Genomic DNA, 15,658 nt, shown 5'->3' with positions numbered 1-15,658 from the left:
CACTTTTCATACCATCCGTATCACAGAACACATAGCTGTCATTGCACCATCTGAAGTTTTTGCCACAACCTAGATCATCTGTCCACAAAAAGTAGGCAAGCATTCGTTATTGGCCAAAATAGATACAGGGGCGAGTGCAAACATACTCCCTCTGAGGATTCTACAATAAATATAGCCAAACAGATGGACGGCCATGATGAAACCAACTGCTGTACAATTGTCTTCATGCAACGCACCAGCCATTCCATACTTAGGATCCATCGTGATAGAGTGTAAACAAATGATTCAGCAATTGCAGGTCTACCGCATGCCAAGATCTAACCTTGGTGACGATGCATGGGATCAACCAGGTGCCGCAAGGCAAACCAGTATCAGATGATACACCCATTACTTCAGTCAGTGATCTAACATCACAGTACTCAGATAGCTTTGATAGAATTGGCAACTTCAAGAGAGCTGCTACTTTACAACTAAGAGAGGATGCCATACCATCAACCAACTCACCACGCAAATGCAGCATCCTCATTCAGACCAAGTTGAAAGTCGAACTGGACTAGATGGAAACCAATGGGATCATCAGAAAGGTCAAGAACATACAGACTGGTGAAGCTCAATCACGAGTGTCATCAAGAAAGACGGATCACTTAGAGCCTGGATCTGAGAAGGTTGAACAAGGGGCTCAAGCGCTGTCCACACAAGATTCCCACACTGTAAGAACTTAAGCCAAAATTTTCAGGAGCTATATCTTTCTCAAAACTAGATGCAAAGAATGGTTACTGGTCAGTACATTTGGCTGAGAAGTCTCAAGAGCTGACGACATTCTATATCCCATTTTGTCAGTATTATTTTCAATGTCTTCCTTTTGGGCTGTTAGCCAAGATCTCTTTCTGGCGCATGTGGATCATATCACTTGTACAGTACCAGGCTGCATATGCATAGCAGACGTTGTCATGGTGGGAAGGACAAAACAGGAGTATGACAGAAATCTACATCTCCTGATGCAAGTAGCATGCAAAGAAGGGCTGGTATTTAACAGTCACAAATGCAAGATCAATGTACAACAAATTAACTTTTTTGGGTCAATATACTCGAATGCAGGTATTTGCCCTAACCCCAGAAAGCTGGAGGATGTTCGTGCAATGCCACCAAGATAAGGAGGAGATCCAACATTGCTTAGGTCTCTTCAACTTTTTATCTCCGTCCATCTCAAATTGTGCGCAGAGAGCTCCGTCTCAATGGGAATTGTTGAAGAAGGAGGTGCCTTTTCTTTGTCACAAAGACCATCAACAACTTTTCCAGGAACTGAATAAGTCTATATTGGAAACATCGTTGTTACAGTTTTATGACCCCAGAGAGATCCACTCTCGTAGTGGACGTATCCCAGAAAGGATTAGGAGCATGTATCTTGCAGAAAGGCAAGCTCATTGCATTCGCATCGAAATCTCTGTCTGCAGCACAGTCAAACTACTTGAACATCAAGAGAGAAACGTTAGCCTTGGTGTTTGGAATTATGCACTTTCACACATACCTATTCGGGAAGAGATCTGTGGTAGAAACAGACCACAAACCACTTGAGATGCTTTGGAAGAAGCCATTGAATAGCACACCTATTGGTAAAAACACAGGGTTACGACTATGACATGCGGTACAGACCTGGCAATATTAAGGTTACGTCCGATATGCTAAGCAGACTACTCAATCCAGCGAAGACTGTAGTAGTAAACGCCAATTCACAAATTGATTTGATAGACATGGAGTTAGAGGATGTACTCCATGTAGATCTGATGAACTTCGTACAGCTGAAATGTCAACAATTGCAGGTTGAGACAGCAAAGGATCCAACACAACAGCTTCTTTGCAACACGATCATAGAAGGATGGCCAGACTCGATTCAGGATGTCACCGAGCACATGAAACAGTTTTGGGCACACCGAGCCAAACTTGGTATATTCAGGGGGGTTATTTTCAAAGGTAAACAGGTCATCATACTGGAAGCATTGAGATGTGACATATGACACCAATCTCATATGGGCATTAATTGGACCAGACGACTAGCCAGAGAAACAGTCTATTGGTCAGGCATCCATGACGACATTGAGCTCAGGGTGAAGCAGTGCAAGGCATGCCAAGAAAACATGCCAAGTCAGCAAAAGGAACAACTCATTCCTCACGAGGTGTCTACTCAACCATGGGCTAAGATCACATCTGCTTTATTCCATCTCCAGGGGGATGATATTTTAGTTGTCACTGGCTACTTCTCAAAGTATTCTATCATCCGTCTATTGCACAATACGTCGAGCACAACGGTCGCTGAAACACTAAGCGTCATTTTTAGCCTATTTGGAGCACCCAGGAAGGTCATATCACACAATGGACCTCGGTTCACAGGGAAGCCACTCAGGGACATGTGTGAAAAATAGGGCATTGTCTACACTACATCATCTCTGCACTACCCAAGATCCAATGGCATGGCTGAGAAAATGGTTCATACGGTGAAATCACTAACTCAGAAGTGTAGGAACACAATGCAGGAGCTACACATTGCTATGTTTCACCTCAGAGCCAGTCTTCTGAGTGCAACAATACCCTCACTGGCGGAACTATTATTTGGCAGGCCAGTATGCACAAATCTACCTCATTCCCATCACTCAACCCTTCCAGAAGCAAGAGAGGCATTTTTTGAAAAACAGGGGAGGATGAAAGACGTGCACAACAGGAAAGCAGGTGAAGAATTGCTAGGTCTAAGGATAGGACAGCAAGAAAGAGTTCAGCATCACATGGAAGATATGTGGCAGCCAGCTGAAGTAACACGGATCTGTCCAGAGCCAAGGTCATACGAACACAGTACACTCAGTAGAGCAACTGTGAGAAGAAATAGAGGGCAAATCAGAGAAGTAACTAATTCTCAACATCCATGTAACTCCACTGCATTTGGGACAAGGTCCAAGACCACATTCCAACATCCTAACATACTACTCCCACAGATCACTGTGAGAAGATCCAACAACCTCAACCCAATTACAGTTACTAAGTCGGGGTGTGTGAGCCGACTACCACAAAGATTTAGAGATCTATAACCCTACGAGTTTTCTAGTTCATCGTTTTGCAATGCATAGACACACATTTTTCTTGCATTGTAAATAGTTATGTTTAGTTATAAGGGGGAGCTTTTTCGTTTGGAAAAAAGGGGGATGTTGTAGTACACCTTTAAGTGGGTGTGGTTACATTTTAAGTACTCCTTGCTAGAGAGGAAGTAATGTAACATACCATGTGACTGAGTCTCATCCTCAAACTGCTGCTGCTGATCACCAAACAGACCAGACATGTACAGGTGTTCTCTTGCAATGTAATGCTGTGCTACTACCCTTAATAAAGGTACCCAGTTTTTAAGTGTTAACTGATCCCTGATGCGTTGTTACTGCCTTGATGTCCAAAGTCTTAGTAAGCACAAGGAAAAGGAAACACAACAGGGCCCACAAGTGTGCGAATGGAGTTGGCCCCAAGGTGTGCACAAAGACCCATGCTAAGTTGTTGTCAGGCACCTCCATGCTCCTTGGTATTGATCGCAAGCTAGCAGGCTTCCCAATGCACGAAGCATTTTGTTCTGGATGTCCATCAGCACGCTTCTGAATTCTACCCCATATCTGCATCCTCAACAGCAAAACTCATGTGTAGTCTTTTCCGCCAGTGAGCTGGCACTTGTGCCATCTTTGTCCGCTGTACTGGCTGCAGCCCAGTCCTGCCTGGTGTCTCATCTTGTGCAGATCGCACCTTCATGGGATCCTCTAAAGTACACACAGCATCAGTACCTGAGCTAGTGGAAATTGAGCGTGAAATTGAATGACTGTCTTCATCATCACTGTCTTTTTGCTGTTCCTCCAATGCTTGGCTAGGTTGCACTTCTTGGGTATCTGAAAGAAGAAAGGCATGAGGGTAAGGTTGTGGTGCGGGGGCGTGAGGAGGTTGTAAGAGGTGCACATTTACATCATTTGTAGTTTATAAATCAGAAGAGTGTGTGGGATGAGGGGGAAGTAGGGTATGAGAAGGAGGATTAGGAATGAGGATACCGTCATCTTCAAGACTTTCAGCCCCTCTACTGGGCACAGCCTCAGCAATGGCCGTTCCAATAATAGCTAGCACTGTCTCCTCCATGGTGGTTAGGACATGTAGGTGCGCCTGTCACCTTCCAGCACGCTCCTGCTTCCTCTGGTTGTGTGTCACCTTGTCCTGCAAGAACAAAGGAAGTGTATGAGTGAGCGTGGTGCAATCTGTATATGAGTGAGTGTGATGCAATCTGTTTGAGTAATGTGGCTGTCATGGTTGAATAGCTAGCAATGTATGCATGCTGTGAGATGTGGGTGAGGGGCTTATGGCAGTGCTTAGTGTATGAGGGTGAGGCAAAACATATGAATGTCAGATATGAGTCATAATTGACGGTGATTGTTGGTAATTGACTGATGCTTGTCTGGTACCTGAGCAGTATGTGCGGCTAGTGATGCAGTTGGTGGAATGTGATATTTGAAGATACATTCACTGACCTTGGCCAGTCATGTGAGGTCATTAAACTTCTTGCAGAACTGCATCTAGATCCTTGAGGCTCCAGATCTGGCACTGACCTGTATGGCCATCTGTTCCCAGTGCCTTCTGGGCATTTGTCTGGAGGGCCTCCTGCAGATTCAGAACATTTCTCCTTTCCACCTCCTCCAGAGATCTCAATGCAGCGTCAAAAACTTGAAGCCCTCTCTCTCCCATGCTGTGCCACTCTTCAATGTTTCCCAGGTCAGAGTCACTTCCTGCATGACTGCAAGCACCACCCCTTTAAGAGATTTAGGCCAGCTGTAAGCAGTGTAGGCTAGTTCTAAGTGGTGCTAGTCGCTCACGATATTGGCCTCCTGCTGATGCATCCAGTCAATCAACAGTGTTATTAGCACAGGCTGGATGCAAGAAGTAGCGAAACGAGCCAACAGCTCAAGTTGGCATACTGCCTGCATTGCAATCATCGGGCGTGGGTTAACTGCACATAGTAATTCCCCGTGGCTATTTTTGGCTCTATCAAACTTACTCCCATTACTTCGTGCCATAGAATCCAGTATTCTGTCAACTTGTAATCATGGAATAGGATCATAGAATGATTACAGCACAGAAGGCCATTCAGCCCTTTGTGTCTGTGCTGGATCTCTGCAAGAGTAATTTAGTTAATTCCACTCCACAGCCATTTCCCCTGTAGCCCTGCAGATGTTTTGCCTTCAGGTGCTTATTGAATTACATTTGGAAAGCCATGACTGATTTGCCTCCACCTCTCTCAGGAAGTACATTCCAGATCGTAACTACTTGCTGTGTAAAAAAGCTTGTCCTCATGTCACCTTTTGCCAATCACCTTAAACCTCCACCCTTCTGCCAATGGGAACAATTTCTTTCTAGCTACTCTGTCTAGTCCCCTCATAATTTTGAACACCTCCTTTAACCTTCTCTTCTCTAAAGGAAACAACTCCACCTTCTCCAATCTATCCATGTAACTGACGTCCCTATCCGTGAAACCATTCTCATAAATCTTTTCTACACCCTCTCTAAAGCCTTTGCAAACTTTCCAAAGCACAGTGCACGGAATTGGATACAATACACCAGTTGAAGCCAAACCACTGTTTTATAAAAGTTCATTATAACTTCCTTATTTTTGAACTCATTTTGTAAAGCCAGGATCTATTTTTAACCACTTTCTTTATCTGCCCTGCCACATTCAACAATTTGTGCATATTTACCCAGGTCTCCCCCCACATTAGAATTGTACCCTTTAGTTTAATGCCTCTCCTTGTCCTTCCTACCAAAATATATCACTTCTCACTTCTCTGCATTGAATTTAATCTGCCACATGTCCACTCATTCCACCAGTCTGTCTTTGTCTTCTTGAAGTCTATCCGCTATCCTCTTCATTGTTCACTATATTTCCAAGTTTTGTGTCATCTACAAATTTTGCAATTGTGCCCTGTATATGCAGGACTGTCATTAATCTATATCAAGAAAAGTAGTGGTCCTTATACTGACTCCTGGGGAACACAGCTATATATCTTTCTCCAGTCCGAAAAGCAACTGTTCACTGCTACTCTCAGTTTCCTGTCACTCAGCCAACATTGTATCCATGTTGCCACTGTCCCTTTTGTTCCATGGGCTTGAATTCTGCTGACAAGCCTGTTATGTGGCACTTTATCAAACATCATTTGTAAGTCCATACACCACATCAACTGCAATGCCCTCATCAACCCTTTCTGTTACCTCATCAAAAACTCAAGCATGTTAGTTAAACACAATTTGCCTTGCTGGTTTCCTTATTAATCCACATTTGTCGAAGTGACTGTTAATGTTGTCCTGCATTATCATCTCTAGAAGCTTTCCCACCAGAGAGGTTAAACTGATTGGCCTGTGGTTGCTGGGGTATCCTTACACCCTTTTTTGACTGAGGGTGTAACATTTTCAATTCTCCAGTTCCTCTGGCACCACCCCCGAATCTAAGGAGGGTTGGAAGAATGTGGCCAGTGGCTAGGCAATTTTCACCCTTACTTCCCTTAGTATCCTCGGATACATCTCATTCAGTCCTAGTGACTTAGCAAATTTAAGTACAGCCAGCCTAATACCTCCTTATCAATTTTTAGCCCATCCAGTGTCTCAACTACGTCCTCTTTCTCTATGACTTGGGCAGCATCTTCTTCCTTGGTAGTGACAGATGTAAAGTACTCATTTAGTACCTCAGCCACGCCCCCTGCCTCCCTGTATAAATCCCCATTGAGGTTCCAAATCAGCCCCACTCCTCCTTTTACCACTCTTTTACTATTTATATGTCTATAGAAGACTTTTGGATTCCCTTTTATGTTAGCTGCCAGTCTCTTCTTATAATCTCTCTTTGCTTCTCTTATTTGTTCTTTTCACTTCCCTTCTGAACCTTCTATATTCAGCCTGGTTCTCAATTGTTTTATCCACCTGACATCTGTCACATCCACCCTTTTTCTGCTTCATTTTTCTCTCTTTTTCATATCCAGGGAGCTCTAGTTTTGTTTCACAATCCACAAACAGGACTGTCCCGGCAGACCCACTGTTTCAGCCTGTTCCTACCACACTGAACTTATTTCTTCCTATCTCAGCTCTATCTTTTCTCCCCTGGTCCAGTCTCTTCCCACCTACATCCGTGACTTTTCTGACGCCCTACGTCATTTTGACAATTTCCAGTTTCCTGGCCCTAACTGCCTCCTCTTCACTATAGATGTCCAATCTCTCAACACCTCCATCTCCCACCACCAGGACGGTTTGCGGGCTCTCCGCTTCTTCCTTGAACAGAGGCCCAACCAGTTCCCATCCACCACTAGCCTCCTCTGTCTGGCTGAACTTGTTCTCACATTGAACAACTTCTCCATCAACTCCACTCACTTCCTTCAAGTAAAAGGTATTGCTATGGGAACTAGAAAACTGTATCAACTTTGCATCCAATTTCCACCCCTCTCTCACCTTCACACTTCCCTTCCCTTCCTCGACTTCTCTGTCTCCATCTCTGGGGATAGGCTGTCGACTAATATTCATTATAAGCCCATCGACTCCCACAGCTACCTCGACTACACTTCTTCACACCCTGCCTCCTGTAAGGATTCCGTTTAATTCTCCCAGTTTCTCCGTCTCTGACGCATCTGCTACCTTCCGCGACGGTGCTTCTGATATGTCTTCCTTTTTCCTCAACCGAGGATTTCCCCCCCACTGTGGTTGATAGGGCCCTCAACCGTGTCTGGCCCATTTCCCGCACCTCTACCCTCACCCCTTCCCCTCCCTCTCAGAACCGCGACAGGCTTCCCCTTGTCCTCACTTTCTACCCCACCAGCCTCCACATCCAAAGGATCATCTTTCGCCATTTCCGCCACATCCAGCTTGATGCCACTACCAAATGCATCTTTCCCTTCCTTCCCCTGCCAGCATTCCGAAGGGATCATTCCCTCCGCGACGCCCTCGTCCACTCCTCCATTACCCCCACCATCTCGTCCTCTTCCTATGGCACCTTCCCCTGCAATCGCACGTAGTGTAATACCTGCCCATTTACCTCCTCTCTCCTCACTATCCAAGGCCCCAAACACTCCTTTCAGGTGAAGCAGTGATTTACTTGTACTTCTTTCAATGTAGTGTACTGTATTCACTGCTCACGATGTGGCCTCCTCTACATTGGGGAGACCAAATGCAAATTGGGTGACTGCTTTGCAGAACACCTCTGCTCAGTCCGTAAGCATGATCCCGGGCTTCAGGTTGATGGCCATTTCAACACCGCCACCAACACCCCCTCACCCCCACCCCCCCGCCTCGCTCTCATGCTCACATCTCTGTCCTGGGATTGCTGCAGTGTTCCAGCAAACATCAATGCAAGCTCGAGGAACAGCACCTCATTTACCAATTAGGCACGCTACAGCCTGCCGGACTGAACAATGAGTTCAATAATTTCAGAGCATGACCGGACCCCCCTTTTTATTTTTAGTTATTTTTAATTTATTTTCTTTTAGTTTGTTTCTACTATGCCTCCCCACTTTTTTTAATGTTTGTTTTTTAGTTTTAGTTTTAGAGATACAGCACTGAAACAGGCCCTTCGGCCCACCGAGTCTGTGCCGCCCATTAACCACCCATTTATACTAATCCTACACTAATCCCATATTCCTACCACATCCTCACCTGTCCCTATATTCCCCTACCACCTACCTATACTAGTGACAATTTATAATGGCCAATTCACCTGTCAACCTGCAAGTCTTTTGGCTTGTGGGAGGAAACCAGAGCACCCGGAGAAAACCCACGCAGTCACAGGGAGAACTTGCAAACTCCACACAGGCAGTACCCAGAATTGAACCCGGGTCGCTGGAGCTGTGAGGCTGCGGTGCTAACCACTGCGCCACTGTGCCGCTTGGAGCCAGGGCTGTTCATTTTACAGCCAACTGACACCCTCTCTGTACTAATGCTTTATCTTTCACCACACCATTGACATACTGTTTGCCTTTGTTTCATGACTTTCTGGTCAGTTATTCTCTGTGACCTTGTCTTATCAACACCTTCTCTTTTGTTATCTCTTGCCCCACCCCCGCTTTATTTGCTTAAAACCTTTTACATTTCTAATATTTGTCAGTTCTGATGGTCACTGGCCTGAAATGTTAACTCTACTTCTCTCTCCACAGATGCTGCTAGACCTGCTGAGTATTTCCAGCATTTGTTTTTATTTCTAGTTATGTTTGCCCTACCTTCCCCCTCATGGGAATGTACCTCGATTATATACAAACTATCTCCCCTTTAAAGGCAGCCCATTGGTCAATTACAGTTTTGTCTGACAATCTTTGATTCCAATTTACCTAGGCCAGATCCGTTCACCCCAATGAACTTGGCCCTCCCCCAATTAATTATTTTTACTCTGGATTGCTCCTTGTCCTTTTCCATAGCTAACCTAAACTTTATGATGCTAAGGTCACTGTTCCCTAAATATTCCCCAACTGACACTTGATCCAATTGACCCACCTCATTCCTCAGAACCAGATCCAGCAATGCCTTCTTCCTCGCGGGACTGGAAACATACTGATGTAGAAAATTCTACAGAAAACAATCTAGAAACTCTTGCCCCCCTCTGCCCTTTACACTATTATTGTACCAGTCTAATGTTAATTACCGCCAAACAAACTTTTTAGCACAGAAAATTAATTATTGAAAGTCTGGAGTCTATTTCCTTTCGTTGCTTGCCCTGTTCACTCAAGTCCCAGATGTCTAATTTCCCTCACTGCGATGTTATCAGCTTGCACTCTCAGCAACTTGCCAGGCAAAAAATTAAATAAAAACTTGAAGTGGAAGGACAGGTCTGACTTGTACTATGCCCTGCTACAGCAAATTATGAAAGCAACGTAGAGGGGCATCTGTTGTTCGTGGCATTTCTCCCATAACTTTTAGGAAAGGCTCACATTCTGCCTTTCTTGCTTTTGGTCGCAACAAATGTTGCAGAGCCACCTAGTGGTGAGCATGTGCAGTGCATGGATAGGGAACTTTGGTATGTCGCATGACATTTTAGGCAAGGTGCCCAACCGCATCACCACATATCTGGGATGTTGCATCCCATCTACTGTTTCTTTTATATAAATTTTATATATATTACATATAATATGAATTGAGACGCCACTCTTGGCTGACATACGTGGTCCAGACCTCGCTGCCGTAGAGCAAGGTACTGAGGACACAGGCTTGATATACTCGGACTATTGTGTTCCGTGTCAGTGCGCCATTTTCCCACACTCTCTTGGCCAGTCTGGACATAGCAGCGGACACCTTTGCCATGCGCTTGTTGATTTCTGCATCGAGAGACAGGTTGTTGGTGATAGTTGAGCCTAGGTAGGTGAACTCTTGAACCACTTCCAGAGTGTGGTCGCCGATATTGATGGATGGAGCATTTCTGACGTCCTGTCCCAAGATGTTAATTTTCTTGAGGCTGATGGTTAGGCCAAATTTGTTGCAGGCAGCGGCAATCCTGTCGATGAGTCTCTACAGACACTCTTCTGTGTAGGATGTTAATGCAGCATCGTCAGCAAAGAGGAGTTCCCTGATGAGACGAGCAAGGTTGAACAACCTGCCATCTGGTCTTGTGTGGTGGAAAATTCCTTCTTCTGAAGACTTGAATGCATGTGAGAGCAGCAGGGAGAAGAAGATTCCAAACAGTGTAGGTGCAAGAACACAGCCCTGTTTCACACCACTCAGGATAGAAAAGGGGTCTGATGAGGCGCCGCTATGCTGAATTGTGCTTTCATATTGTCATGGAATGAGGTGATGATACTTAGTAGCTTTGGTGGACTTCCGATCTTTGCTAGTAGTCTGAAGAGACCACGTCTGCTGACGAGGTCAAAGGCTTTGGTGAGATCAATGAAAGCAATGTAGAGGGGCATCTGTTGTTCGTGGCATTTCTCCCGTAGCTGGCAAAGGGAGAACAGCATGTCAATGGTGGATCTCTCTGCTCGAAAGCCACACTGTGCCTCAGGGTAGACACGCTCAGCCAGCTTCTCAATTCATTCCATCTTCGCTGCCTCCGGAGAATCCTTGGCATCAGGTGGCAGGACCATATCTCCAACGCAGAAGTCCTCGAGGCGGCCAACATCCCCAGCATATACACCCTACTAAGCCAGCGGTGCTTGAGATGGCTTGGCCATGTGAGCCACATGGAAGATGGCAGGATCCCTAAGGAAACATTGTAGAGCGAGCTCGTCACTGGTATCAGAACCACCGGCCGTCCATGTCTCCGCTTTAAAGACGTCTGCAAACGCGACATGAAGTCCTGTAACAAAAACAAGAAATGCTGGATTCACTCAGCAGGTCTGGCAGCATCTGTGGAAAGAGAAGCAGAGTTAACGTTTCGGGTCAGTGACCCTTCTTCGGAAGAAGGGTCACTGACCCGAAACGTTAACTCTGCTTCTCTTTCCACAGATGCTGCCAGACCTGCTGAGTGAATCCAGCATTTCTTGTTTTTGTTTCAGATTTCCAGCATCCGCAGTATTTTGCTTTAATGAAGTCCTGTAACATTGATCACAAGTCGTGGGAGTCAGTTGCCAGCGATCGCCAGAGCTGGCGGACAGCCATAAAGGCGGGGCTAAACAATGGCGAGTTGAAGAGACTTAGCAGTTGGCAAGAAAAAATACAGAAGCGCAAGGGGAGAGCCAACTGTGTAACAGCCCTGACAACCAATTTTATCTGCAGCACCTCTGGAAGAGTCTGTCACTCTAGAATTGGCCTTTATAGCTACACCAGGCGCTGCTTCACAAACCACTGACCAGCTCCAGGCGCTTACCCATTGTCTCTCGAGATAAGGAGGCCAAAGAAGAAAGAAAACATATAAATATACAGTTATCTAAAATACCTAAGCAAAGTTGGCTGAAAGAGAAGCCCCCCAATGGAATAAAAAAGTGATGGCAACACCATCTTCACCTTCAGTTGTATATTGGACTGGACTAATTTTGTACTCATCAAAGTCCATCTACACATTTATAGCACATTACTATAGTACTTCTATGATTTTAGTGTGCTCTCAGTGACCTGAGCTATAAGGTATAAACCAGGGATTGAGGGCTTAAATCCCATCTGGAATGATCTTGGTTTTAAGCAAGTTTCACCATGAGAAAACCAGTTCTTTCTTTTCATTTCTAAAGTATATGAAGAGCAAATAGTTCCTGTCTGTACATTAGTCAGGGAAACTGTCACACAAATTTTCTTAATAAGAGACTAGGAGCTGTGGCAGAACAAAGGGACTTAGGCGTCCAAGTGCACAGTTCTCTAAAAGCTAGAGCACAAGTGCAAATGATAATAAAAAGATACTAAAGTAATGTTGGACTTTATCTCAAGGGGGTTGGAATACAATAGTGAGGAAGTGATGTTCTCAGTTGTATAGAGCCCTGGTTAGACCCCCATCTAGAGTACTGTGTTCAATTTTCAGCAGTAAACCTCAGAAAAAGTACTGAAAATACTGGAAATGCTCAGCAGGTAAGGCAGTATCTGTAGTGAGAGAAACAGAGTTAATATTTCAAGTCGATAACCTTTGATCAGGAAATCTTACAGATGTAACAGGTTTTAAGCAAGTAGAGAGACAGGGAAAAAGAGAAGAGGGGGCAGAGACAACAGGGAAAGTCTGTAATAAGGTGGAAGGCAGTTGTGATTAAATGACAAAAGGGATGATGGTTTAAAGCAAAATGGAGTACTAATGTGACGAGAAAAGAAACAAAAGATGGGTTTAGAGGAGGTGTAAATGACAACAGCAGAATCACTACTAGCAGCTGTTGTCTGGGAAAATAAGACAGCAGTGGTCATGATCTGCAATAGATAGATCATAACCATTGCTGTCATTATTTCTCTGGACCCATTTTGTTTCTTTACTTGCCCCATTATTACCTCCCTTGGCCTTGCACCATTTATTTTCTCATTTAATCACTTCTGCCTTTCACCCAATCGCCACCTTCCCTGTTGTGCCTTCCTCCCTTCCCCTTCCCCTGCCTCTGCACTTAAGTAAAACCTGTTACATCACTAACTTTTTCCCAGTTTTGATGCAAGGTCATTGACCTGAAACATTAACTGTTTTGCACTCCTCAGATGCTCTGAGACCTGTTAAGTATTTCCAGCATTTTCTGTTTTTATTTCAGATTACCAGCATCTGCATTATTTTGCCTATGTGTCAGAAAAGATACATTGACCTTGCAAAGGGTATGCACAGTTTCACCAGAATGGCACAGAGGCTCAAAGCATTAAATTAGGATGGCAGATTGCATAAATTTGGCTTGTATTAACCTGAGTTTGAAAGGTTGATAGGTGATTTAATCAAGGTGTTTAAACTAACAGAAGTATTCAACAGGATAGATACAGAAAAACTATTTCCTCGGATGGGGAATCCACAACAAGGGAACATAATCTTAGAATTAGAGCTAGGCCATTTAGGAGTGAATTCACACAAAGGGTAGTGAAAATCTGGAACTCACTCTCACAAAAGGCTGTGGACGTTGGGTCAATTAATTTTTTTTGTTATATATGGATATCAAGGGATATGAAGCAAAGGCAGGATAATGAAGCTGAGGTATAGATAAACCACAACCAGAATGGCGGAACAGGCTCAATGGGGTGAATGGCCTATTCCTCTTCCTGTGCGTGTCTGGTTCAAATCCATGCTAAGCAGTGTACTATCCAACTGAGCTATCAAGAATCTCCAGCTACCCATTACATAAAACTAACAAATTTATGTGTGTTCCTAATAACAAAAATTCTCCAAAATTTATTGATGCTTTTGCCTATTAAACAATCACTTCCCCCAGACCATTAGTCCATAGCATCAAGAAACACAACACCAATTTTTTTCAGCCCTGACTTTCTAAACCACAGGTAACTCAAAAGTTTTGTCTTACGTGCATTTAATATTGAACAAAACGATCAGCATACAACTTACCACTGGAAGCATAAGTATCGGAGCATTAAACTTATCAAAAAGTGCCAGTGCTGAAAAAGCCTTGTTGGCAGTCAGCGGAGACCCACTCAAACTAGAATAAATGCAGAAAGTCTAAATATAAAAAGAAAAATATTAAAAACAGTAAAACTGAAGCTCCCCTACATTCTTTGCCTCACAGATTAGGCCATAGAATTTGTAGAATCAATTTATAATTATTAGCTGCACAAATCATTTTTATTCAAATGTAATTTATGTATTCTTCAAATATAAATACATTTTAATCTGTAAAATGTTCCAAACTTAAACTTTTGAAAAATAAATTAAATTTGCAGTTTGCAAAAACAATGTACTTTACATCCAAACTAATTAATTTTGACTGTAATAAAATACCATACTTCCAAATGTTTTACTTCACAAAACAGAACTGCCAGAACTAGATTTTTATACACACTCCCTGACTGTAGCTAAATGATGCAGCTGGTGAAACTATAACTAGACATTCAATTTGCATTAAATGCTATGAGCTAAAATGAGTTATGGTCAAACAATACTTTGATTATTCTTTCATTATATCTACACACCAGCTGAATGTGAATTGACATGAATACTAAAAGGTCAAAAGGTACTAACAGTTACTCAAATAAACTATGATTGAAGAACAGTTAAAGCTATGGCATCATTTTTTGTGTGCACGCCACAATTAATTTTTTACCCTTCACAAAACTCAGCACTATGGCTTATCAAACTGACAGATGACAGCCAAAAGTGCAACACCAAGGTTTTTTGTAATTCCAGATATTAGCTACATTGGAAATCAAGCTTACTTCTAGCTTAGACTTTCAGATTCATGTCCATGACACCCTGAGGCCTTAAAGTTCTGATCACTAAGACTTTTGTGCTATGTGTTAATTTCCAATTAGCATAATTTGTTGTTGTTGATCATAGATACTTGGGAAAGAGAGGGCAAATTATTTTCAACCTTCTCATTTTCAATCCATTTTGGACCTTTCAATCAAACTTATATTCTTATATTCATTTTATTTAAAAATACAATTCAAAAAATATAAATGTGAATGTTAGAAATACTCAATAAAACCAGAAAATGTTCACCAAGTTGGTCACCATCTAAAAGAGAAGAGAAAGGTGATAACATTTTAAGTAGGGCCCTTCAGCAGGGGGGCACTCAGTTCTCAATTCAGTTCTGATGAAGGTGGCAGCCAAAATATCAACCATCTTTTCTCCTTCAGCTGCTGAGTGACCTGCTGCACCTTTCCGCAACATTCTGTTTTTTTATGTTAAATCAGGAACATGGCAGCCTTTGAACAATTTTCTAATATGGTTAGATTTTTCAATAATTAACTTATAAAACTGTTCCTTGTACCTAGCTATTGAGACTTACATAACATGACAGAGTTAAGATTGGTAACTCAACAGTATTTCTAGGGTGGTTGGAGGGGGAAAAAGGGAATTAGATACAAACGTCAAGTGTTGGAGCACTGCAGTGTTAGTGCAAACCTATAACATAACCTCTCGTCCTAGTAAGTTTCAGTTATAATACAATTAATTCAAAATGGTGAAATAGATAGGTTTACTTACCACCATGGTTGCGAAAAGGGGTGCAACCTGGGTGAGAAACACTGCAAAGAGTTTAGAAAAATGAAATATTCAATCAAATACCAAATAGTCTCTGACAAGCAT

General features: G+C 43.2%; 1 protein-coding gene across 10 annotated transcripts in view; it reads right to left on the bottom strand.

Moving 5' to 3' along the window:
• LOC137370030 (ATP-binding cassette sub-family C member 9-like) overlaps positions 1-15,658 on the bottom strand; it is a 363,176-nt gene that overhangs the window by 195,170 nt on the left and 152,348 nt on the right. For all 10 annotated transcript variants that reach the window (XM_068032031.1, XM_068032023.1, XM_068032028.1 and 7 more), the window contains 2 exons: positions 15,557-15,597; positions 13,961-14,071 (listed from right to left, as the gene is read on the bottom strand). In XM_068032031.1, the coding sequence (XP_067888132.1) occupies positions 13,961-14,071; positions 15,557-15,597 (152 nt within the window). The remainder of the gene's footprint in view (positions 1-13,960; positions 14,072-15,556; positions 15,598-15,658) is intronic.

This window comes from Heterodontus francisci, chromosome 5 (genome assembly GCF_036365525.1).
Source record: "Heterodontus francisci isolate sHetFra1 chromosome 5, sHetFra1.hap1, whole genome shotgun sequence".
Classification (NCBI taxonomy): domain Eukaryota; kingdom Metazoa; phylum Chordata; class Chondrichthyes; order Heterodontiformes; family Heterodontidae; genus Heterodontus; species Heterodontus francisci.
The sequence above is the reverse complement of the archived record's forward strand: the minus strand, read 5'-3'. Positions and strand labels throughout refer to the sequence as shown.